This window comes from Acartia tonsa, chromosome 9 (genome assembly GCF_053477335.1).
Source record: "Acartia tonsa isolate MP-2025a chromosome 9, ASM5347733v1, whole genome shotgun sequence".
Classification (NCBI taxonomy): Eukaryota; Metazoa; Arthropoda; class Copepoda; order Calanoida; family Acartiidae; genus Acartia; species Acartia tonsa.
In genome coordinates, this window is record NC_137268.1 from 1,503,312 (window position 1) to 1,530,448 (window position 27,137).

General features: G+C 32.3%; 1 protein-coding gene and 1 long non-coding RNA gene across 2 annotated transcripts in view; one reads left to right on the forward strand and one right to left on the reverse strand.

Annotated features, from left to right (window-relative positions):
- The window catches only part of LOC145327987 (uncharacterized), an 82,864-nt gene that overhangs the window by 23,484 nt on the left and 32,243 nt on the right, over window positions 1-27,137 (forward strand). The gene's annotated exons all lie outside the window — the stretch shown is intronic.
- On the reverse strand, window positions 23,309-25,620 carry LOC145327968 (uncharacterized). Its single transcript, XM_080171486.1, has 2 exons — window positions 25,201-25,620; window positions 23,309-24,706 (listed from the first exon to the last, which is right to left on the reverse strand). The coding sequence occupies exon 2, from the start codon at window positions 24,685-24,687 to the stop codon at window positions 23,692-23,694; it is 996 nt and encodes a 331-aa protein (XP_080027612.1). The 5' UTR covers window positions 24,688-24,706; window positions 25,201-25,620; the 3' UTR covers window positions 23,309-23,691.

Sequence of the window (27,137 nt, forward strand, 5' to 3'; positions counted from 1 at the left end):
CATATTAGGTTACCCCACTCAATCCTTTAAAACCCATCATTTTACCCCTCTAACAAAGCTTGAACGTCTCTGATATACTTGCTTTAAATAAAACAAATAATACAATATAATTGATTTCATTTGTGATTTTTTTAACGAGCGGAAAAGTTCGAATTTGTTTTGTTACATAAGTTTCCTTGTCCCTGCAATTTGGTTTTATACACAAAAACATATTATTTTACATTTACTAGTAGCAACGCTTCTTTTAACCAATAAATATCCGCCTGTTTGCTATGTTTGTAATAGTTATTTATTGCATCTTATTATAGCCAGCATTACGCGGTAATCAAATTGAAATATTATACGATAAAACAGGGATAGAGTTTTTGAATGAAAAAAACTACAAAATAATGTAGAACACTCGTAATTATTTTGACGAGCAGAAAAGTTCATAATTTTTATCAAAAGACTCATCAAAAATAATAGAGGCGGCATGAGCTATATATGTAAATTTTCCCACAGCGCGAGTACCCTGTTCGATTTAATATTGGGTCTATGAAGTCATCTAATGACGTCGGAAAAGAAACACAGCCGAGTCCCTACAAAAGAACAAAAAGCATTCTTATTGCAGACGAAAAGGGTCTCCACTTGGGGCAGGTAGTTGTTTAAATTAGTATTATATCTATATTTATACATTTATTTCCTTATTTCCTGGATTTTTCCATAAAAAAAAACTAGTAACTAAGCTACTTCTAACCCATGAATGTCCGTTTGGCAGGTTTTTAAAAAAAAGTTTTTATATGGAAATAATATGACTAAAAAGGCTCTAAATGTTTACTGCATATTCTTAAACTTAAAAAAGATTTTTTTTCTAAAATGCTACCCTCTTGTCGATAAACTTCGCTACTTTAGAATTATCGTCCTTGTTAAATAATTGTTGTTATTTTTAATCAAAGGTTTTAGAATACATTTAGTTGAAACTAAACATATAAATAGGACAAACAAAATTTGGTGTAAATATTATTGACTTCAGTATACCACGTTATATGTTATCCTATCATATAAAGTAGTAAGCGTTTTTTGTTTGTCCCGAAGGATCTCGCTTACCGCTGAACCGATATTGTTCTCATTTACAGTGAAGCTTCTTATAGGTCCTGGGAAGGTTTTAAACTATTTTTGGAGAGGGTGTCCTTTCCCCCCTCCCCCCCAAAATTTTTTTTATTACTCTTTTGAAACTCAAATTTAAAATGGGATGAGGTCTACTTATCTTTCTCCTACCAAAAGTGCCCCTAGAGGCTTCTAGGGGGGCGTAGCCGCTAGTATGGTATAAATTGGTATGATAGTAAGTCATATCGATTTTATGCAAGGATTTAAAGACAATTGCCGTTAAATTTATGTACATCTCCAATGATGATACACAAAATTACCCCAAATGTAGATTACAAACGTTTGGACACTAAATGAACCTGGGTGAATATATAGAAAACAAGGATGACAACATTAATAAAAGCGAAGCTCTGGAACTGTCTAAGACATTGAAACTTGTAGAGTGTCAGAACTGAAAAATTAGAACATAAACGTATTAATGTCGAATCAAAATTGTAAGTGAGTTTGTTGAAAAACTGCTTAAAAACAGGATAATGTGGACATACTAACGTTTTTCAGACTTAATTATAGAGATGCTTCGCTTACAATATTGTACTTTGTTGACCTTGGAATCAGTATTAAAAAAATCAGATCAATCGGATAATTTTATCTGACATTCTCTATAACATTCTGGTAATGGTTATAGAGTTGCTACGCTTTCTAAATCGTACCTAACTACTACAGGAATCACCATACAATGTTTGAAATCGATGGACAATTTTAACATGCCTAATTTAACGAAAATAGCTATCCGTTACAGACGTACGGACGGACGGACCGACCCTAATAATAGAAAAGCTCCGTTTTTAACATTTAAATAAACAAAATTTGGTGTAAATATTATTGACTTCAGTATAAACCATGTTATATGTTATATGGTATAAATCAGTATTCTAGTGATGTACATCCCTAATGATGATACACAAAATTACCACATCTGTAGATTGCAAACGTTTGTACACTGTGTGAATGGTTGAATCTAGAGAAAAAGTATAAAAAAAGAAAAGAGGATACTACAATTTTTGTTATATTTCCCCAGTAACTAAATATAATGTAAAACTTGTCATAATGTTTTATAGTTTGTCATATCTGGGATATGACATCCGCAGAAACAATTTTTCCCATTAAATTCACTCCCTTTTACTTTTTTTTATCCTATTATATAAAGAAGCAGGGATTTTTGTCTCTTTTTTTAGGAAATCTGTACATTGTTCTGTGGGAAGGTTTTAGGCCATTATATTTTTGGATACGTTATTTTCTCTACCTCTTTTAATATTGAGCCCCTTAAGGCTAGGGGCGTAACTATTAGTTTGATATAAAATTAAGATTGAAGCGGGCGAAAAATAGACTAAAGCCATTGTAGGACCAGTAGGTATATACCTTGCAAAGTAAGACACAATCTGTTCTGTAATTGCCTACTTTCAGTTAAAATATTTGAAATAACAAATTAATATGTCAGCTATGACCACTTTTTACATACAGTTGACAAAAGGAATTGATAACATCATATTATTGCACAATATGATGCAAAAAATGCAGGAAATTATATTTCGCAGATTTTTGTTTTTCTTGAGAAGACCCATCCCTGACGTAATCCACATGTGATGATAAGTTATTTTATCTTTTGTGTTCCTTCCTTATTTTATTGGGATGTGCATTCACTTCTGTAAATATTAAATTATAGCCATGTTTTGCATATTCGCCAAAAATCTAAAAAAAACGGAAACAAATGGCCTAATAAAATCCAATATGGGGGGGGGGGGGGTGGACGGTCAATGGCTATTCTTCTTTAAATTTGCTTGATAATGCGTCAAAAACATCATTTAGAAGAAGAACCACTTCCTTCAAAAAAGACAAAAATTTTATTAAATTCAAAACAGTTTCTTTGGCCGTTTTAAGTGGATACTTTTTTATTGTAACGATAACATAACCATGTAATAAAAGATTGTATAAATGTTAGGAAGGGAACTAGATATTCAAACTTATCTGCAATGCCTGAAGCAATATCGGTGCTAGTGAGGTTTTAAGCTATTTTCTGATAAATTTTGTCTGTCTGTCTGTCTGAAGCTTAAGATCTCAGTAACCTCAGAACCGATTGGGCTCTACTCTTCAAGGAATATATCAATTGGTCCTGTGATATTTTTGAGCTATTTTCTAGGGGGGGTGGGACATCCCCAAACGTCAGTTAACATAGAACTAAAGTAAAGGCACAATTCTTTCATTTTCGAAAGTTTATTAATTGATTTTAAAAGTTTGATGCTTTTTGAGATGCCATTTATCTATCCCTGTTATTACAGGATAGATAAAATTTAAGGGAATGTTTTCTTAAACCTTTAAATGACTTTTAAAGACAATAACATATATTATATTGCCTTTCTTTAACAGGCAAGAAAAGACAAAACTTGACTGTGATACCATTGGTTTTAAAGACCCTAGACCATATTGAATTGATGTGGTGAAAAGTTTTGTGTAACACATATGCCCCATTTACCCCCTCTATTTCCTATACTACAGTTAGGACTTCTAAGAACTCAACATTAAGAATTTTAAAAAATGTCTATGTAAGCTTTCCCTCTTATGCTAAAAGCTAACAACTGGTAGATGAAAAAAACAGAACTTTAATTCATTAAATATTTTTAAAAATCAAAAAATATAAAGTAGTAAAATTGTTTGTCTGCAGCTTAAGATTAAGTTCTTCATTTTATGGAAGCTTCACATAGGTCCTTGAATTTTAATTTTTTAGTTTAAATCTTTGGTAGGGTTATAGGCTTTTTATTTGCTTTCCCTACACTTTTTATGCAGAGCTCCTAGATGCTATGGGCGAAGCCGCTAGTAAAATAGATTATAGAGCTTTTTAATGTGTATTATTATGACTCAAAATTAATTAACTGTTACCAAATTCGAAGAAAACAAAAAGTAGGTATCTAAAGGAATAAGACAATGGCCGATAAATTGATATTCAATGATGATTTACAAGATTAAAATTTGTAGTGTATACACTGAACTTAATGAACCAACCAATTAAAATTCAATAAAAGAGTCGTGAAAAGCAAACGAATAAGAAAACATTATTATAAGACTTTGGTGACTAGTGTTATAAACAGCCCAATGTCCCCTCCCCTACCTGACAATAAGTCTTTCAAACCTTGGCTAGCTTGTAAATTGGCAAGGAAGTGCGTAATCTATATAATGTCCTTATATAGATTTATTATATTATTTCACAAAACTTTCCTTATAATATACATGTCATACAGATTCAAGGCTTTTCTTTTCAATAGTCCTTCTTTTGACATATTGACATTGTTTAGGTATAGTCCCTTTCGTAGTACGCCTCTTAAAGGGCGATTCGTCGTATTTTCACAGTTGCTTTCCCCCTACTCTCTCTAACCGTGCAGGGCCAATTGTCTAACCCTGCGGCAATAACCTAACCTAACCCAAAATAACCTATCAAAAGCTACTGTAAAAATACGACGAAACGCCCCTTAAGAGGCGTTGCCACGAAAGTGACACCCCATTATTTATTTCGGTTTAGGACATTAAGATAAAAGTCGTGTATTCAAAGGGATATTTTTTATTTTCTTTGAATCATTATATCATTTTGAAAGAAATAATTAATTTAAAGTTAATGGTAAACCAGTTTCACTTCAGAAGGTATATCCTTGCTTGGTTTGTTTTACTTGGCACTTTCCCTCAAAATTATTCTGAATCACACAACCACCTCTCCAAGGCCTTTTCTTGCGGGTTGCTCTAACCCTGCAGAGCTACCCTATTCAAATTTTTAACCTAACCTAATAAAGAACAAACCAATATAATAAATACTTTCGCTTTGACAAACCTTACTCTTCTTTAGATTATTTGCATATTTTTTTTTTATTAGCAAGGTTACTCTATAATTCACTTTGTCTGTCCATCAGTCAGTCCTTAATGATATAAGAGGAAATGTGACTTTCTCGGCTGGTATTGAAGATGGACAAATGATATTTTTAGTGAAGATTCCTATTACATATGAGAATCTAGTCTATACATTATTCTGTCCGTCTATCTGTCGGAATAAATCTTATTTTTCATTAATTCGTAATTTTCTTTGAGTTTTTGCATGTTATTATCTCTTTCTTTTCTTTGTTATGGCATTTAAACATCTGCTCTACAACTCACACTGTCCGTTTGTCCATTACTTCGCTACTTATGGATGTTGTCATCCTTGTTTTATTAATACTTCAGTAAAGGTTGGGGGGGGGGGGGGGGTTAATGTTGAACTTCATTGGGATTTTGTTATAACTTTCTGTATATATTTCTTCCCTCCTGTGGGTCTAGATATAAATAACCAAAACATATGTTATTTTGGTCCCCTCGTTTCTTTCCCAATTTAGTCATTTTATTCATACTATCACACCCCAGGGAGGGAGGGGACATTGGGCTGTTTATTACACTAGTCCCCAAAGTTTTATAATAACGTTTTCTTATTTTTTGGCCTAACAACTTTGGGGACTTTTATTAGATTTTGATCGGTTGGTATATTTAGTTTATTGTTAAAAACGTTTTACTACTACAGAAGGGGTAATTTTGTGTATAATCATTGGGGATGTTTATCAATTTATCAGCTATTGTCTTATCCCTTTAGACCCCTGATCACACACACATACACACACACAAACAAACATACGCCCTCTCAATTTAATATTCAGTTTTACAATTTTCTAAGGGGAACTTATATTCCAATATTTTGTCTTTTTTTCTATCATTTTTCTATCTTGAAACTTTCCCATTTATCTATCTTTCTTTTATATTTTAAATAGAACAAGGATAACATCATCCATAAAAGCAGAGCTCTGAAACGGTAGGACAAACGAACATAAACACTTTTAGAGTGTCAGAACTGAATTATCATTATATAAATCGTTTATGTTGAAAAAAATTATAATTAATTTTGTTGAAAAACTGTTTAAATACAGGATAATGTTTAGGTCCATACTTACATTTTTTAGACTTGATTATAGGGATGATTCGTTTATAACATTGTATTTTGTTGTTCTAGGAATCAGTATTCCAAAAATCAGATAAATCGGATAATTATATCATATAAAACTACTTCTAGATAAAATTGGTTGGTTTGTAAGTCTGTAATGCATCAAAGCACTAGATTATCATGTACACTGATAAAGTGAAACTTGTAGCTGGCTATAATAACGATTCCCCTTATCCACCCCATATACACCATCCCATCCCCTCCTACTGGATGAACGAACTGACTAATAAATTATGTTTATGTTAGCAATCTAAATTGATGACAATTTTTCCCCTGTTATAATATCCAAGTATATTCTATATCAATTTTTTAGACTGATTTATTAATTTGCGCTTTTACCATTGGAAAGTTAAACGTGAGCTTTTTTTTCTCCTAATATAGCTTAAAACCTGTAATGTGAATATGATTAAACCCGAAAATTAAGTCATTTTAAACAGGGATCTAAAGGGATAAGACAATGACTGTTAAATTCATATACATTCCCAAGTATGATACACAAAAGTACCCCTTATTTATAATAAAATTAGTGGTTGAAACGTTTGAACACTCAACCTAATGAATCAACCAATCCAAAGTCCCCAAAGTTGTTAAGCAAACGAAAAAGAAACGTATTAATAAAACTTTGAGGACTAGTGTAACAACCAGCCCATTGCCCCCTCACTCTCTCTCTGCATTTTAAAGATCTTACTGAAATTAGACATTTTTTTAATGATAATTATTTATAGGTTCTTATAATGCTATCTAATTTTATTCTATTTACTCTTTCTCTTTTTCTCTCCATCAAAACTCAATGCTCGATCCTTCCTTTCATATTTCCATAAAACTTCTTTTACATTTTGTATTTTATGTAAGGTTTTACTATTCCATGCTTTACCTAAATATATATTTTCTTTTTACCCTCTGTATATATGGTCTATATAGTATGTGTAGTGTCTAATCCTATATATATAGTTCACATGTAAAGGGGGTTTAGAAAAATGCATTATATAAAGTTTTCCTTTTTAGGGAAGTTTCATATAGGTCCCAAATGATATTATAAGATTTTAGTTTTTTATTTATGTCTTGAGATAGCTTTAGGCTTTTTTCTGGTCCCTTTTGAATACAGAGGCCTTTGTTGATAGATGGGTAGATGCAAATATTATATTTTATAATTAAGCCTTGGGATGGTTGTAGGCTATTTTTCTGAACCATAATTGCCCTTTTGAATACAGATTCCTTAGATTCTAGAGGCGCAGTCGCATGTATCACTAAATTGGTAGATTTTGAATATTAACAACAAAGAAATACAAAAATAAGGTAATTGTTTTGCCTTGTTTCGAACCTTAGACTTCAAGGTGCAATGAAAGTTCATTATAGAAAAAGGTTCCATTAAAAAAAAGAAAATCACTGAAAACAAGGGTTTAAGGAGAGCTAAAAAAAAGCTTTTTGGTGTAAATTAGAGAAAGAATTTGTTTTTAAACACCCAGTATATATGTATATATATACTGTATGTGCTAAAAAGATGGATATATGATGACTGACAAGCTTACTCGGTGCTTGCTTACATGTGAAGACCGGAGCACCGAAACCCCCCCCCCCCCGCTTAGTTTTGACAAAAATAAAAAATAAGGGGGGGGTAGTTTTTTAACCCCCCGCTTAGTTTTGACAAAAATAAAAAATAAGGGGGGGGTAGTTTTTAACCCCCCCCTTAATTTTGATGAAAATCAAAAATAAGGGGGGGGTAGTTTTTTCACTGTACAACACGCCAGAAAGTTGAGTGAGGTAAATCAAGTAAATCCAGTATACCAGAGGGGAAACCTTATTACAGGGATATTCATGTTTTGGGGCATAATTTCCTTATTTATTTATTTATTTTCCCAGTAAAAGGTTTTAATTTTGTGCGCACAAAATTAAAACCTTTTACTGGGAAAATAAATAAATAAATAAGGAAATTATGCCCCAAAACATGAATATCCCTGTAATAAGGTTTCCCTTCTGGTATACTAGATTTACTTGATTTACCTCACTCAACTTTCTGGCGTAATGTACAGTGAAAAAACTACCCCCCCCTTATTTTTGATTTTCTTCAAAATTAAGGGGGGGGTTTTGAACAAAAAGTCTTTGCCTTTCCCTGCACTTTTCCTCCTTGCCATTTTCCAGACATTAAAAAACTACCCCCCCCTTATTTTTGATTTTTGTCAAAACTAAGCGGGGGGGGGGGTTTTCGGTGCTCCAGTCTACCACATGTAAGCAAGTACCGCTTACTCTGTTCAGGAATACAACAGGGATATGCCAATAAAAGATAAATTAACTTTCCTATTACAAAGTTATCAACCTTCCTACTAACTTTTCCTGCGAAACTAACTTCCTCTTAGTTAGGGAAGACAGTGAAAGGTCAACAGCCAAAGCTTTTGCTAAATCATAATATTGTAAACCCCGAACCACTTCATTATGCAATCTACATTTTCCTGGATATTTTGTCTACGGTAGTCCATAAGTGTACAGCTTTACAGTACATTGTTTCTGTTTGTTAAAGCAACACATATGATAAAAGAAAAAGATTCTTTTTAAAGTAAAATGCTTATATTTCAATCAAAATCTATATTTTTTTTATTTTTTACTGATCCACGTCATTATGCAAAGCAAAAGAAAATCAATGAGAAAACGTTTGTTTTGCACTTTTCTCCACTTTCAAAAAATGATTCTGATAAAATAACAATTTTTTAAGGGATTTATGCATTAATTATAATGAAAAACAGTTTCAGGTAGATTTTAATGATTTTTCTAAATAAGAAATAATTGAAAAAAAGAAATTCTATCCTTATCACTTTAGAGGACAGCTGCTGACCCCCAGTCTTATGGATGAAGCTAAATACATGTTAAAGATAAAAATTACCCTTAAAAGTATACAAAAATGTTTTTTGATGTGTTAAAAAAATCCATTTTAAAATCTTGATTTTGAGGATGATGGCCTTCAAGATGCTCTTACTGGTGGTGAAGGTGAGCTAAATGTTATCTAAGTACATGACCATTACAACAACTTGTCTATTAACCTATGTACCATTTTTTGTAGTCCCTCTGGAGCCTCTCGACATGAAATATAACCATTATCTAAAAACTACATTATTTACTTTATGAATTTTAGTGATTAAAATTGCAATTTTTTTCTTTTTTAATATTGCTTGCCTGGAGGCTGCTATGACTACAAAAATTGGACCATAGTTTAATATATAAGTTTTTTTCAAGGGCATGCACTTTGATAACATTTAGCTCACCATCACCACAAGAAAGAGCATCTTAAAGGCCATCATCCTCAAAATCAAGATTTTAAAATGGATTATTTTAACACATCAAAAAACATTTTTGTATACTTTTCAGGCAAATTTTTATTTTTTACATGTATTTAGCTTCATCCATAAGACTGGGGGTCATCAGCTGTCCTCTAAAGTGATAGGGTTAGAATTTCTTTTTTTTAATTATTTCTTATTTAGAAAAATCAATAAAATCTACCTTAAACTGTTTTTCCTTATAATTAATGCATAAATCCCTTAAAAAATTGTTATTGTATCAGAATTAATTTTTAAAAGTGGAGAAAAGGGCAAAACAAACGTTTTCTCATTGATTTTCTTTTGATTTGCATAATGAAGTGGATCGGTAAAAAATAAAAAAATATAGATTTTGATTGAAATATAAGCATTTTACTTTAAACAGAATCTTTTTCTTTTATCATACGTGTTGCTTTAACAAATAGAAACAATGTACTGTAAAGCTGTACACTTATGGACTACCGTAGACAAAATATCCAGGAAAATGTAGATTGCATAATGAAGTGGTTCGGGGTTTAGTATGGCATCAAAGATAATGCTTAATAGTTATTAGAATCTTATTTTTATTATTAATAGATTAATTTATACAAAAATTTTTGATGGTTCCTTCTCTTGAAAAAAATATTAAACCTTTTTTTATTACATTTTATTGTACAATGTATCTAAATGTAAATAAATCTAGCTCTAAATGGTGGAAGAGTCGGATGTTAACGGATTTTTTTGTTTTCAGTTGTTTTATCCTAATTCCTGGAATCGTCTGCTTTCTTTCATTCATTTACCCACCAAAATTATTATCATTTTCTCAGGATCAAGGATAGAACAACTGAAACTTAATTTATTCTTTTGGGATTTGTTATCCTATTATATAAAGTAGTAAGCGTTTTATGTCTGTCCCGAAGGATCTCACTAACCGCTGAGCCGATATTGTTCTCATTGACAGTGAAGCTACTCATAGGTCCTGGAAAGGTTTTAAACTATTTTTAAGGAGGGTGTCTTGACCCCATTCCTCCCCCCCAAAAAAAAATATTTTTTTACTCTTTTGAAACTCAAATTTAAAATGGGATGAGGTCGACTTTTCCCCCTCCAAGAGGCTTCTAGGGGCGTAGCCGCTAGTATTATATAAAGTAGTAAGGTTATTTGTTTGAACCTTAAGATTTCTATAACTACAGAACAATCTCTTAAAAGCATTCCTGTAGCCCCCCCTCCCATTCCACTTTCCTTATAACAAAGTAACAGGATATTTGTGTGTGTGTCTGTCTGTACTGATAAGCTTCTCCTTAGCAATGTAGCTCCCCATGTATCTTGGGAAGGTTCAAACTTATTTTTTCGGGGTAGGGGCGTTCAATATAAAGTAGTAATACTATTTTCCATTGGTGGAAATGTTAAAGGCAAAATATATCTTTTTAGATGCATTATCCCATGCATTGAGCAAAAATCTTCACCTCACACTACTTAAAAAGATAATATTTGCTCAGGGATCTAAAGGGATAAGACAATTGCCGATAAATTGATGTACATCCCCGATGTATTTATGTCTACTAGTTGGCATTAAAAAAGTGTGGAAGGCTGACTTAATACCGACATAAGATAATAATATCTTTAATTATCTTATTGAACATTTTTCTAAAAATAGCTTAGAACCATGTAATACCATTAAAGTTGTATTGGAAACCAAAACATGATCATTACTGCTATTTCCGAGATCTTGTGCTTCATTTGGATAATGCAAGTTCTTATTGAAATAATCTTTCTGACAAGATGATATATTTCATGTAGTTACGGACCGTAGCCTCTACCACAATACAACTTTTAATGGATTTTTTATTTACTGGTTTGTAATATATCACAGGAATATTTCACTTGAGGAAAATTTATTGTGCCCTCATCTTTTCCGCCAGTTAATTATAATCATAAAGACGACATATTTCACGAAAATGTTAGTAAATGTTTTTTTTGCTAAATCGATTGGGTTCTACTTTTTAGGAAACATTTTTTTGGGGGGGAATTTTAAAAGATTAGTCTTATGATTGTACATTTTTATATCTGCGAAAAGCCGTTTATGATACGATGCAAGAAATAACTATTCTTAATTAATTGTATAAGTAAAGATGTATAACCCAGACAACTACCTGGCCCAAGTGATGGAGACCCTTTTTGTCTGCTAGCTAATTGCTTTCTGCTCTTTTAAAGTGACTTTGCTGTGTTTATATTTCCAACGCTATTAGAAGTCATCACAGAGTCCCCACCCCGTGGGTAGAGTTACATATAGCTCCCCCCTCTATTCTTTTACTTTCATTTTTCCTCAAACTTCTCATACTTTGTTTCAATCAATATGTATAAAAATACGTTTTTAGTAGAAAATAGTTATTAAGTATTAATACATAGACAAACTATAAATCCAACTGCAAAACTTTAATTTGAATACTTAATTAATGTGCTTTATTATTTAATATTTAATGGATTTTCTTTCTTTATTTCAGGTGTGTACTATCCTTACAAACTTTAGTAAGTAACAGGATGTTTGTCTGTCTTTCTGTCTGTATGTCTAGTACATCTGGAAAGTTTAGTTTTTGTTCAGGACATGTTTTATGCTATTTAGAGGGTTGATATGATAATAGTTATATATCGTTTCATATTTTAGACAGTTTCCCGCGGAAATTAAAATTAAATTATAATCTTTAAACTAATTTTATTTGCCCGAGGGAATTAATCTAAAATATTAAGTTTTTGTATAGTATTTCTATACAGGTTAAGTTATGTTAAGATATGAATATACAAATAAGCACCCTGCAAGAGCTAAGCATTTAAAAACCTATTTGATAAGGTCAGGTTAGGTTAAGTGTCCACTCCGACGATTGTCTTTCCTACGCTTTTCCTAGGAACTATATATTGTCTGTGTGTCTATTGGGAATATTGTGTTTATTCTGAAACAAGAAATATCAAACTTGTACAAATCCACAAACGTTCAGCCCAAACTTTTAAGATCAATTTAAAGTTTTGGTTTGTGTTCATGAAAGAGAGTTGGTATACTATTTAGATAGGTAAAAGAATGGATAAAAGAGAGTTGGTATACTATTCAGATAGATCAATGAATAGATGGCTGTGTTTAAGTATAGCAAAGGGATAGTAGCTTCTGCACTATTGCGTAAAATTGTGAACAAGCTTCCAGCCAAATTATTAAGTCTAACTGTTCTTAATGTTTACAAAACGCATATTTAAAAACAGTTTGACCTGATAAGCGCATTTGACTTGAAGTTTATTTTATTTTTTTATTTTATAATATTCCCTAGGATTTTCCAGTTTGACCTCAAAGCCGATTAATATACGCTTGATTAGATTATGTTCATAACCATACTGAAAAATCTTGTATAGCATCTTAAAAGAGACAATTTTCCACAAATATTGAAATAAAATGATAAAATTAATACTAGTTTTGTTAGCCCGGGCCTTTGGCTCCTTGGTGTGTAACAAAACTGTTTTAATTTTATAGTTTTTCATTTTAATACATGCGGAAAGCTGGCTAAAATACGATGCAATTTTCTCAACCGACCCTGATAAAAGAACAAACATAACCTAGTTTGAATAGCTGCGCTACAATAAACCAAACATGTACCTAACTAAACATTGTTAGTATATATTGGAGGTATAATTGTATTATACATAATTTATTCCTAGTTATAACTCTCTGCTCTCTTATAACAGGGAAGGAAGGGGACAATGGGCTCTCTATTACACGTGACTAGTCCCCCAAAGTTTTTTTAACAACGTTTTCTTATTCGTTGGCTTTATAACTTAGTGGAATTTTAATGAATTTTGATTGGTTGATTCATTTAGTTGAACAGTCCAAACGTTTCAACTAATAATAAAAGAGGGGAATTTTGTGAATTATCATTGCGGTATACACCAATTTATCGGCCATTGTCTTATTCCTTTAGTTTTCTGTCTCTGATATATCAGACAGAGTACATATAATAGTTAATACTATTACAAGATAACAAAACATATTGTTTATTAATTGCAAAACTACTCTATAATTCTCAATGTCAATACTATTCAAGAAGAGATTGTTTAGTCCTTTGACACTGTACATAATTATTATTTGAATGATATGTCCTGATTTTTTTTTGTTTCTAATTAATTTTATTGTTTTTTATATGAATATTTAATACCTGTATTATAATACTCTTATTTTTATTATTTATTATGTGTGTCATAAAATTACTTTATTCTTGTTATTGTATTTTATTCAAAGGGTTTCATGATGATCTACAGTTCTTAATTTTATCCAAAGAACTTTTGCTTTAAAACTGACTTTGTATATTTGTACAACCATTATTTTTGTGTGCTTTACTACTTATAGATATTGTCATCCTTGTTTAGAAATACAATAAGGATGACAATATCCATTATTAAACGCAGCATTAATAAGCTATTGACAGTGGCGAGTAGATAAGAGAGAGAGAAGAGAGAGAGAGAGAGAGAGAGAGAGAGAGAGAGAGAGAGAGAGAGAGAGAGAGAGAGAGAGAGAGAGAGAGAGAGAGAGAGAGAGAGAGAGAGAGAGAGAGAGAGAGAGAGAGAGAGAGAGAGAGAGTAGAGAGAGAGAGAGAGAGAGAGAGAGAGAGAGAGAGAGAGAGAGAGAGAGAGAGAGAGAGAGAGAGAGAGAGAGAGAGAGAGAGAGAGAGAGAGAGTGAGAGAGAGAGAGAGAGGAAGAAAGTAAGATATTATATAAGAGACAAGCATATATCGAATACTGTATAAAGATTGATTGATAGATTATAAATAGATAATGAGAGAGAGAGATCAATATGAAAGACAAATAGAAGAACAAACTATTATATAAAGTGATATATTATGCTTATAGATTGATTGATTGATGCATTTATAGGTAGATAGATAGGTGTACAATATTGAAACAAGGATGTATAGTTAGAAGGGAAAGTTAAGAAATGTTGAATATATTGATTCATTCAATAGATTAGCTAGCAACCCTTTCATTAGCTAATAATAAACACATAAACCTATTTGTATTTGTTAAAAGCTTTAAATTGATAGGATGATTACATTAATTCTTATCTTTATAATATTTAAAAATATTAAAGGTGTTTATATATTTTTATCCTCCCCCCCCCTCCCCCAGTATAAAAATTCCTGTGTACGCGTCTGATAATATGTGATTGAGTATGATTAGTTGGGAAAGAGTAATAAATTATGAGTAAAGTTGATCTCACTACAGTGGGGAACTTGAAAGGACTTTTGTTAGTTTGTGTGGCTGAGCTTTTAGTTCTCTTATAAAACTTAGTGTTGAGAAAATCTAATGGTGATATAAAATTACATTTTAAAAATAGACTTTGTATTTCAAAGTCTTCATACCGTTTAGGATATACAATTAAAAATCTTATACCATCACATATACAAATACAAATAATTTTAATATACAGTGGACTTATTATAAGAAATGATAATTATAAAAAGTTAGACAGAGCCTGTATAAGGGAGGGAAGGGACATTTGTCTGTTAATTGTATTAGTACCCAAAGTTTTTAAATCACGTTTTCTTATTCGTTTGGGTACTTTTATACAATTTGGCTCATTCAGTTGAGAGTCCTAACGTTTCAATCAACAATTTTAATTTACAGAAGGGGTGATTTGTCTATTGCCATTGGGGTTTAAAATAATTTATCGGCCATTGTCTTATCCCTGAAGATCACTGAATAATAATTGTATATACGCACAAGCATAGAGCAGTCAATTTATTTTCCCCACTATACTATATGTGAACAATTCTCCAGGGGGGAGGGGACAATGGGCTGTTTATTACAAAAGTCCCCAATGTTTTATAATAACATTTTCTTATTCGTTGGCATAACAACTTTGGGGACTTGAGTCAGTTTTGATTCGTTGGTTCATTAAGTTGAGTGTCCAAATGTTTCAATCACTAAATGTAATCTACAATCTACAGAATGGGTAATTTTGTGTAACTTTAATGGGGATTTTTTTTTATCAATTTATCGGCCTTTGTCTTATCCCTTTAGATCCCTGACATTGTTTTCCTACAAATATTTCAAGTAATCATACAAAAAATGTTCCAATGACTAAAACAAAGCTTTTTTTCTGGCGTTTGATTTGATTTTTAACGTCTTTAGTATGACTAGGAAAATAATAGATATAATTTTTACTTAATTATATTCTACTCTACATTCATAGTATGTATAACCAGGGGGGTAGGGAACATTGAACTGAAGATTTCACGGGTACCAAATGTTTTAACACCACGTTTTCTTATTCGTTAGCTTAAAATTTTTATTGAATTTTGATTGGTTGGTTCCAAACTAGTTATGTATAAACTTTTTAACCAATAATCTCAATATAAGGGACAATTATTTTTAGGAATGTACATCACTTTATTGACCATTGTCTTATCCCTTAAGATCCCTGATGCGCCAACCATTTTATCCAGACAACAATATCTCACACAGAGAATTTCATTATAGCCTTCCTGGTAATGGATATATTATTACTTGGATGCTACACCAGATTATCATGAACTCTAATATAGTGCAACTTGTAGCTGGCTAATATAACGGTCAACCCCTTTTACCTCATCCCCTCTTTTCCTACTGGATGTACGAACTGACGAATAATTAATATTCATGTTAGCAACCTAAATAGAAGACAATTTTTTACCTGGCATAATATCCATGTATATTCTATATCCATTTTTCTGGTGCTAGAAATACAATATTCCAAGAGATCTGAGGGGATAAGACAATTGGCATTTAATTGATGGCCTTTCTGTAGATTATAATTATTTTTTTTCATTAATATTGGATAAAACTATTTATAACCAAAGATTTTAATATTTCATACCTCCTTTAATTTTGTGGAGGTTTTAAAACTTTACACACCCTTTGACTGTATTAATAAAAAGCTTTTGATACTGGAGAAAAATAATACTGTTTAGAAATATGAAGAAAAAAACTGAAATGGTGATCAGTCGTAAATCTTCTTAAAACAGATTGTTTTATGTGGACGTACTTCTATTATGATATGTCATTATAGAGATGTTCTTCTTGATTTTCATCTTATTATATAGAGAAATAATTTTTTTTACTTGGAGTAATAACTACCTTTTAAGGGAAGTTTCACATAGGTACAAGGAAGGTTTTAAGGCTATCTAATTTTTAGATTTAATGCTAGGAACGCATACGCATTTTATAAATCAAGTAAATATTAGGTGATTGCGCAACTGGATAGCTTAATTTTTGTTAAATATTTTTACAAGTTTGCTATAATAGTTCTAACAGCATATCTTTTAACCCAATAAATGTTTTTTCCCTCCCTTGAGTAGACAAAAGAAATAACCTAAATGTAAGGTTATTAGAGCAGATACTCTATTAAATAAGTATAAATAACACACAAAAAACGTACAAAACCTTTTTTTCTATTGATTATATATAAATGGAAAAGAAACAGTTTTTCTATAATAAAAATAGAATAGATCCTCGAACAAAAAAGTAAATCGATATCCCTTATGAATTTAGGTCTTTAAATACCGATTCTAAATAAAAATAAAAGAAAAAAATAAATTGAAAATAAGATGGGGCTTTTTTTCTCCCCCTTGTCTAACCCCTGTAACTACCCAGTATCTCCTAATATAACCTAACCTAACCTGACCTAAAGTAAAAAACTACCAGCTCCCCAAAATAGAGAGAGTTAGGGTAAGGGGGGGGGGTTATCAGTGCTCAAAAGGTTACTTTGTGGGATAGTGCCAATAAAGGTAAAATATGCTCGCAAAATCCATAAAATCATATGTTGGTTGCATGTAAGCAAAAACAATGGTTCTTATTTTCTTACAACTTTAAAGGCTTTTAGAAGCAAAGTTCGAAAAATATCTGACGCAACCAAGTTCACAAGATAAATGTACATGATGTGGTTTTTTTTTGCGCATTATCTTCAGCCGGACACTCGATGTGCAAAAATTCCCATATATCATATAATTATGATTTAAGAATACCTAACCTAATCTTTGATCTATAGGAAATAGAAATTTTGGGGGGAGTTAGATAAATTTAAGACAGGGAAAAGGCTATTGAAAAAAAGTTTTGAAATTAAAATCATATTTCTTATCTTATAATGCTTTAATTGTTATTTACAAAGACCTATAAGCAGTCTCTTAATTGTAGCAGGCGAAAACGGTTGCAAAATATATTTGTTTTTCTGTGGATGCCTGTCACTGCCTCTGAAGATAGATAGTAAATAAAGAATACACAATACCATGGGAAGAAGAAATACAATAAGCTTTCAGTCTTTCTCTCTCTCTCTCTCTGTCTCTCTGTCTCTCTCTCTCTCTCTTTATCTCTCTCTCTATCTATCTATCTATCTATCTATCTATCTATCTATCTATCTCTCTCTCTCTCTCTCTCTCTCTCTCTCTCTCTCTCTCTCTTCCTCTCTCTCTCTCTCTCTCTCTCTCTTCCTCTCTCTCTCTCTCTCTCTTCCTCTCTCTCTCTCTCTCTATTTATCCTCTCTCTCTCACTCTCTCTTTTTTTCTTCTCTCATTCTTATCTCACCCTCTCTCTCTCTATCTTCATTGTCTCATCTTAAGCTCTTTCTTTCGCTCAAACTTTGATCTTTTTTTCTTCATTTTTGAAGTAGTTTTGTACAGGAATCTATAGAGATAAGACAATGGTCGATAAATTAATGTACATCCCCATTGCTGATACACAAAATTACTCCTTCTGTAGATTACAATTAGTGGTTGAAACGTTTGGACACTTAACCAGATGAACTAACCAATCAAAAGTTGTTAAGCCAATGAATAAGAAAACGTTAATATAAGTTTTGAGTTTTGTATATATCTGATTTTCAGAAAAAAGTATCTTTCTTAATTTAATTTCTGTCTATTTCTATCTATCTATACATTTCTATGTTTTTTTCTATTGTTTTCCCCAATTATTGATTTATTTGTCTATCTATTAAAAACGACAAGCTATTGTTTTTTCTTTGTAAAGGTAAGTGAAAAAAAGAACATTGTTACATAATCAATATGAAAACAAAACAAAAAACAAGAACTTTTTCTATATTGTTTAATAAATCCATATGATAAATTAACAGGATGTTTGTTTGTCTGTTTGTACCGAAAGATCTCGCTAACTGCTGAATCGATCTGGTTCTCCTTAACAGGGTAGCTTCTCATAGGTCCTGGGAATGTTTATTTCTATTTTTGGGGAGGGTATCACCACCTTCCCAAGAAAAATAGCCAATAGAGAAAAATTACCCTTTCCCCCCAAAAAATTTAAACTGAAATTGAAAATGGGGGAGGCTTTGGTAGACGTCTCTAGGGGCGGATAAATAAGAAAGAGAAAAAAAACGTGACTACAACCAAAAGCAGTATTATACAGAGAAAAAAACAACTATATTTCTGTATTAATACTAAGAAATGTTAAACTGTCGGACGGACAAACGTTGTTATAGAATAAATGACCATTAACCAGAAAAATCTACAATTGCCTATCTTATATAGAAGCCGAAAAATTAAATTTTTGATATAACAAGAATCACAATATTCATAAAGGAAAACCTCAGAGGGAAAGGCAAACGAACATTAACACTTGTAGAGTGTCTGAACTTAATAAGCAGAATATTGATTTAACAATATTCTAAACCAAAATGTTAGTAAATTTGTTGGAAAATTGTAAGAACTATCATGTAAAGTTTGAAATCAATATTAAATTCTAACATGCTTAAATTAATGACTTTTATTGAATTTAGATTAGTTGATTAATTTAGTTGAGTAAAATAATTTTAATCTAAAGTAGGGGTATGTTTTTATATATCTATTTATCAGCTATTGTCCCTTTAGATGCCTGATATAAAAGTAAATGAAAATAAAAGTAAAGAAACTGCAATGTAATTTCTAGCTTTCATCTTGCATTTCTTATTTATAATTCCACATGGAAACTTGGTAAGCATATACATGGAAAGGGTAATGGATATAGTATATGTGGATATATTGACTGGGGAAATTTGTCGTCAATTTATTATTTATCTATTTGTCAGTTTGTTAATCAATTAGGATGAGATGGGATGGGGGCTATCGCTATTTTAGCAAGCTGTGTGTATTACTTTATTAGGGTACTTGAAAATCTGGTGCAACATCCAAGTAATTATATATCGAATGGAAAGGTAGATAAATAAAATTGATACAAATACATGATACAAGAACGATAATATCCACTTGTGGAAAGGTTTCATTTGCTCATAAGACATATCAACTTTAATAGTAGCTCATCAATAACATACTATTCAATCCCTATATATAAAAGTAACATTGTATGTGTCAGTGTACCGAGAGATATTAATAATTGCTTAACCGATATGGTTCTCCTTTACGATTTAGCTTTTTATAGGTCCTGAAAAGGTTTGAGTGGGTGCACTACCAACCTTACAAGAGAAATAACACCTAGAAAAAATTTACTCCCCAACTTTAAAGGATGGAGGCGAAAGTTTAGGGTTTAATTTGTATGTTACTCTTGAGGGTTTACTTATAGTAATGCATTGCCTACAATATGTTACAATACTAGAGTTATTAAATTTAGACTAGGTTTACTTATATTAATGCATTGCCTACAATATGTTCCAATATTAGAGTTATTAAATTTAGACTAGGTTTACTTATAGTAATGCATTGCCTACAATATGTTACAATATTAGAGTTATTACATTTAGACTAGGTTTACTTATAGTAATGCATTGCCTACAATATGTTACAATAATAGAGTTATTAAATTTAGACTAGGTTTACTTATAGTAATGCATTGCCTACAATATGTTACAATATTAGAGTTATTAAATTTAGACAAGGTTTATTATATTAATGCATTGCCTACAATATGTTACAATATTAGAGTTATTAAATTTAGACAAGGTTTACTTATAGTAATGCATTGCCTACAATATGTTACAATATTAGAGTTATTAAATTTAGAATAGGTTTACTTATATTAATGCATTGCCTACAATATGTTATTCACAATAATATTAGAATTTTGCAATCTAGACTAGTCAGACTATCATATTACTATAGTTATAGAGTTTTACAATCTAGAATAGTATTTAGTTGTCATCATTTTGATATTAGTATGTAATTATGAGGACTTTCATTTTAGGTATCGTCAGAATTATTTAAGTTTTTAAAGGTTGAAAAAACTAATGTGACATTTAGACATAACTAATGTACAAGTACATCTCTTTAAATAGATGCAGACTACGTGGATATTATGACAGGAGAAAATTGTCGTGAATTTAGGTTGCCGTTTCCCCTGTCATTTATTGGTCAGTTCTTTTATCTTGTTGGAGGAAAGGGGGGGTCGTTATTTTAGTCCAGTACAAGTTTTATTTTATTAGAGTACATAATAATCTGGTGTAAGATCCAAGTTATAATGAATCCATTTAAATATATGTATGTGAAGATATATTTTCTTACTCATATGTGACTTTATCTATCAAAACTGATAAATTTATATAAAAATCCTTTTTCAATTTTAACCTATTTCAGTAAAGCTACAATTATAAAGTACTATGTCTATTAGAGAACAATATGAAATAAATAATTTCTACCTATGATTACCTCTATTATTAACAGAAAAAAAAAGAAAGGAAAAAGTTAGCCAAGCGTGAAAAGAAAAATGTTAGAAAAATATAATTTAATTTTCTTCTTATTTTTGGATTTAGATGTAGTTTTTAGATCCTTTTTTCTTTTAGTTTTTCTTTCTATCTATTTTTACAGGAAATTTATTAATAGAATGAATTTATATTTGTAAAATTAAAAAAGATATACGATATATAAAAGAGGAGAAAAGTGCAAAATAAACGTTTTCCCATTAATTTTCTTTGGATTTGCATAATAAAGTTGTTCAGTAAAAAATCAAAAAAATTTAATTTTGATTGATATTTAAGCATTTCACTTTAAAAAGATTCTTTTTCTTTCACCATACATGTTGCTTTACTAAATAGAAACAATGTACTGTAAAGCTGTACACTTATTGACTACCATAGACAAAATATCCAGAAAAATGTAGATTGCATAATAAAGTTGTTTTCAAGGTTTACTTAGTATACTTATATAGACTTGAATTGACTTTTAGAAATATTCCAAAGGTTTAAATAGATTGAAATGGATCCATATCATAAAAAATAACATTTTTTATCTATCTATCTATCTATCTATCTATCTATCTATCTATCTATCTATCTATCTATCTATCTATCTATCTATCTATCTATCTATCTATCTATCTATCTATCTATCTATCTATCTATCTATCTATCTATCTATCTATCTATCTATCTATCTATCTATCTATCTATCTATCTATCTATATATCTATCTATCTATCTATCTATCTATCTATCTATCTATCTATCTATCTATCTATCTATCTATCTATCTATCTATCTATCTATCTATCTATCTATCTATCTATCTATCTATCTAACTATCTATCTAAATATCTATCTATCTAACTATCTATCTAACTATCTATCTATCTATCTAACGGCCCATGGTTTCCCTGAATCCATCAGCTTTCACAAACAAAAATTATTCTCAGAATTTCACATTCACCCAAGTTAACATCTTACTACGTTTTTGAGAGAAAAAACTAATATTTTACAACGTTTTTTGTTATGTTAATTGGTTATTGATTAAATACAATTAAAAACACAAACATAAATACAATCAAAAGAACTTTAAAGCATATATATAACAATCTTAGCAAAATCTTCATAAAAATCATCCATCAAAAAAAAATAAGTATCCGTATTTGCAATTTTTCATTTTATCATTTTATAAATTATGTATCAAATGCGATTTGAAAGTCAAACCATATCTAAATAACTTTTGATAAAATCAAATAAATATGTCTTAATCTTGATGCTGTACGTATTGGTGCAAAAAATGGGGACAATTTTTAAATTGATTTGACGGGGCTGTTTATTTACGTCACAAGTGAGGGGAAAGAAAAGGGAAGGAGGAAAGAAACCCCCTAGAAAAGAGATGGGGGTATGACGTCACACGCCAAAACAATTTGAAATTTGTCCCCATTTTTTGCATCAATATGTACAGCATCATATAGAAAATAAATAGATTAATAGATAGATAGATATTAAAGGGATAAAGAGAGAGAGAGAGAGAGAGAGAGAGTATTATCCTCTTAGAATTTTTTTTTAATTTTGAAAATTTGAGTATCCCCCCATCCCCAACAACGACGAACAACTATTTTAGGTTAGGCTAGGGAGCCGAGCGCTGCGGCCAGAGTTCATAGTTCGCTGTCGGGGGGGGGGGGGGGGGGAGGGGGTTACTCAAATTTTCAAAATTGAAAAAAAAAGAGGATAAGATAAGATAAGATAAGATTTATTTTCCTCAAAGGTACAACATATTTTATTAGATATATATTATAAATTATGTTACTATGCTTGATTTGTTTGATTCATCTGGTTTGTTGTGTTTGGTGCAGGTTAGATAATAATATACATAATAACAATTATTAAGTACCTAGCATGGAATTGGCCGAACTTCATCTCCACCTAGTTACCAGGCCAGTTTAAATTGAATGGAGACAATATTTTACAATAAAAATTCCATGCAACATTGTACCAGATAGTTGGCATAACCCTTTAAGGGTTGTGGAGCCACTGGTGTACTTTGACGCTTGCCAAGCCGATACAATGTTATATGTGCAGATAAATAATAATCTTAACAATGAAACAATATCTTGCTGTGTATTTCAGACATCCTCCTACATCAAGTATGGACATCTGAAACACAGTAGATATTAGTGGACAAATAAAAATAGGTAATATACAATATATTATCGTTAAAGCGAAAAAAATTACCATATTTACTATGGTTATTCCGATAGCGTTTAGTTTATGTGTGTGTTGGGGGTGGCAACACATTTCAAGCTAGTTTAGTTCCCCCTACTCATTTTCATACAAGTTCCAAGTATTTTATATGCTAATCAGCAGAAAAATAAGAAAAATAGATTGAAATTAATATGCTATGTTGGCGTTCTAACAAGTTGGGTAATATTTAATATTAATATTATAATAATATAGAGTTTACGTGGATATAAACATTAAGTTTTTCGAAATAAATCACTTTGTAAATGAATTTAAAAATGATGATAATAATTTTGTTAAGTACCTTTTTTTCCGACGTATAAGATACTTAACCTCATGATGTGATTACCGCCTTTGTAGCTTTGCTTTGCTTAGCTTTGTTGGCGGTGTCTCTAGCTTTGGCCCTCGTGGCCACAGGATCAGAAGGTGCTGAGTCAACGACAGGGGCAACAGGTACAGAAGGTGCTGAGTCAACGACAGGGGCAACAGGTACGGAAGGTGCTGAGTCAACGACAGGTGTAGATGCGGCAGATGCGGCAGACGTGGCGGCAAGTGCGGCGGTGTGTGTGGCGGTAGGTACGGCAATAGATGCCGCAGGTACGGCGACAGACACGGCGGCAAGTGCGGCAGACGTGGCGGCAGATGCGGCGGCGGTCACGGCGGCAGGTGCGGCGGTGAGCGCGGCGGCAGGTGCGGCAGTGAAATCAGCTGTAGCGGCGGCTGCGGATGCGACGGCGGCAGGTACTGACTGTGTGGGCTGTGCGGCTGGTGCAACGGCTGTATGTGCGGCGGTTGCGACGGTTGCGGCAGAGTCTATGGGAGGGAACACAGCTAGGTCCCCAAGAGCTGGGGCAGGGGCAGACGTTAAATTATGTTGAATCGTGCTGGAAGGGTGGGCTGTGATCGTACTAAACTGTCTTGGGAAGTCATCCTCTGTTAAGTCAGCCTGATTAGAGAAGAATGTTTTCCTTTCCTCAGGCGCTAGCTTGTTGAAACAAAGGATAGGCGGTGCCTCTGACAGAAAAAAATCCTCGCTTCCAGGTATGGGTTGGGCCATTTCCTTCAGGTCTTTGCCAAACGGGTTAAGGCAGCGTATCCAGCGGCTGCCGTTCTTGAGCTGAAATTGGACATGTTGGCCAGCGACTTTGGCCCTCGAAATCTGGTTTGTGGCATACACAAAGGTCATGGTCTTCCTGTTGAGGTCGGACATATCTTGCTTCGCCTGGACTAACCTATTGGGGAAGAACGGGACCGGTGACGCGTTGTTCCTGGGATTGAACCTCTTGATCTCGGCGTTGTAACGGTCAAGCACAGCCTTCTTATTGTTCATCCACGCGTCGAGGTAGGATCTAGACATAAAACGAAAAATAAAAACGGGGATCTGGCCCTTTGTATATGGGAGCATATGGGCACGCTCGACGATATCACAAAAATGTGAGGGAATATATTCTAATTCTCCACGTTTAAGAGCGGCTTCAAGGGTGGGCCTTATAATGTTTCTAAATATGATAAACTCTGTAATATTTTCACGGCTCCACGGCTGCTGAAAATTCACTATTCTACAACTCCAATCGCGGCACCTTTGCTCTCTTATCGAGTTTTGTAGAAGTTGAAATTTGACGAAATTTTCTCTCGACGATTCAATAGAGTTTAAATAGTCTTTTTGTTGTGTAATCGTGGTCCTAATCGCTTTTTGTTCACTTGCAACAGATTTAGCATCTACGAAATTTTCTATACCTTCGATAGATTGAATTTTAACATTTAAATCTGAGACTCTCAATTTAATATCGTTTATTTCGGTTTTATGACTGGCAAAAGTACTATGAATAAGCTCATCCCTTACCTTAGCTATATTCGCATCGTATTCTTTAAACTTAACATCCAAAGCAGCGTCCAAATTTGTTTTAAACTTTGACCAATATTCTGGGTTGTCACACGTACTACAGGCCATGATGAAGTGAAGATGGCGGAACCGAGGGTGCTGAGTGAGTGTGGGTCAGCTGACCAATGGTGGGACGCGAAAAAATGTTAGCCAATGGGAGAGCTTATTTGTCGGGAGTACTTTGCGCCGGTAAAAATGTTGCCAGACCGATAAATTATCATAAAATTATCAAAAAAAAATTTGAGAGTGTTTTCACCAAAAATTGTTCATTAAGTTAAAGCGATTAGGTTACACATAAGTTAAAAAAAAACTTTTAATTCATTAATGTTTTATTTTCACTTTTTTTGTGTTAACAATTGACCGATACGTTAACACATACACATTGCCAGGCCTAAATACGAGGTGCCCTCTGGCTACAGTGTCTTCCCTTTCCTCCAACTGCGGAGTGACCACGGGCAGTGGGGAGAGGGGAACTAGTTGAGAGAGAGGGGAAGGTAGAACTGAGCTTAACACATGGGGTAGGGCGGGGGAGAGCTTGCTAAATGCGTGTGCTCAGCCCGACTCTCTGAACTATACTAATACCGAGAGAGAGAGAAAGAGAGATATACAGAAAGAGGAGAGAGTGATAGAGACACTAAGTGGAGTTGAATAAATTTGATTAAATTTGGATCTGAAATTGTGAAATGAAGTGAATCCTAATTTATTCATCTTACAACTTTGAAGGGTTGTCTGCATCAAACAGTCCGGATGTGTATTTTTTGTACTCCTCCCCCCCCCCCTCCCACCCCTAAAACAACAACAACTTGACTTCATAAAAATGTGATTAAAATTAAATTACTAATGCTTATATCTAGATTAAAAAAATATGAAAAAAACGTTGCTGCATACTAACCTTTAGGTTAGATTAGATATAAGGGTTAAAGCCCCACAGGGTTAAAGCTCCATTCAACAGGCTAAAATACAATAGAACGGGAATGTCTTTTTACTTGAGAATCTAATTATTATCAATAGCATATTATGTTTATATTTGCTTGGTAGGGGGTGGGTATGATACTGTTTTGGTGAGTACAAAAATACCAATTTACACAATTTTCTTTTGACAATCCTTAATATAGATATTTGCCTTAAAATTACGCACACACAGAAAACTTATTGCCAATCAATTTAATGTTAGTACAGAGTTCCGCGAATATTAAAATAAAAAAATAATAGATTAAAACCAGTTTTCTCAGCTCCGAGGGGACGAATTTTTTATATTATTTTTGATATTTGTCGAAAACTATCTGTAATACGATGCTATACATGAGTTTTCAGTATGGCTGAGAATCGGTTCTAATCCAGCGTATGTTAATCAGTTTGGAAACCATATTTTGTAGGACTTTTTCTTTTGTCGGATTAGGTCTTTTAAAATATAAGGTCTTTCGTTATTAAGTCTTTTTCAGGATATAATCTTTTTTAATATTAGGTCTTTTGTAGAAGACGAAGAAAGTGCCTCAATGACGCTATAGAAATGTGGGATGACTCGAGGAGGGGTGGGAAAGAAAACCTCTAAAAAAAGAGATGGATAATCCCTCGTTTTTATCACGTAACATGCTGATTTTTTGAGGGACTTTCTTCGTTTTCTCTTTTGTAATTTAGGACTTTTAAATTTTTTGTCTTTTGTGGCAACGCCAAATATATAAGTGTTTTAAGAATTTCATAACCAACTCATACACATTAATATTAGTACTTTTGGATAAAGGTTGTATTTAGAATGTCAAGTGAACTATGAAGATAAATTCACTTTTCCTAATGGCCTATTATTACTTCTTTTAAATGGACGACAACCAACATATTGATATCTTTAATGATAAAATAAGTTTTAATAATAAAACAACTTACATGGTTAAGTATTCAAG

Coding starts and splice junctions, on each gene's coding strand:
- LOC145327968 (XM_080171486.1), bottom strand. CDS start 24,687: ATGAACAATAAGAAGGCTGTGCTTGACCGTTACAACGCCGAGATCAAG.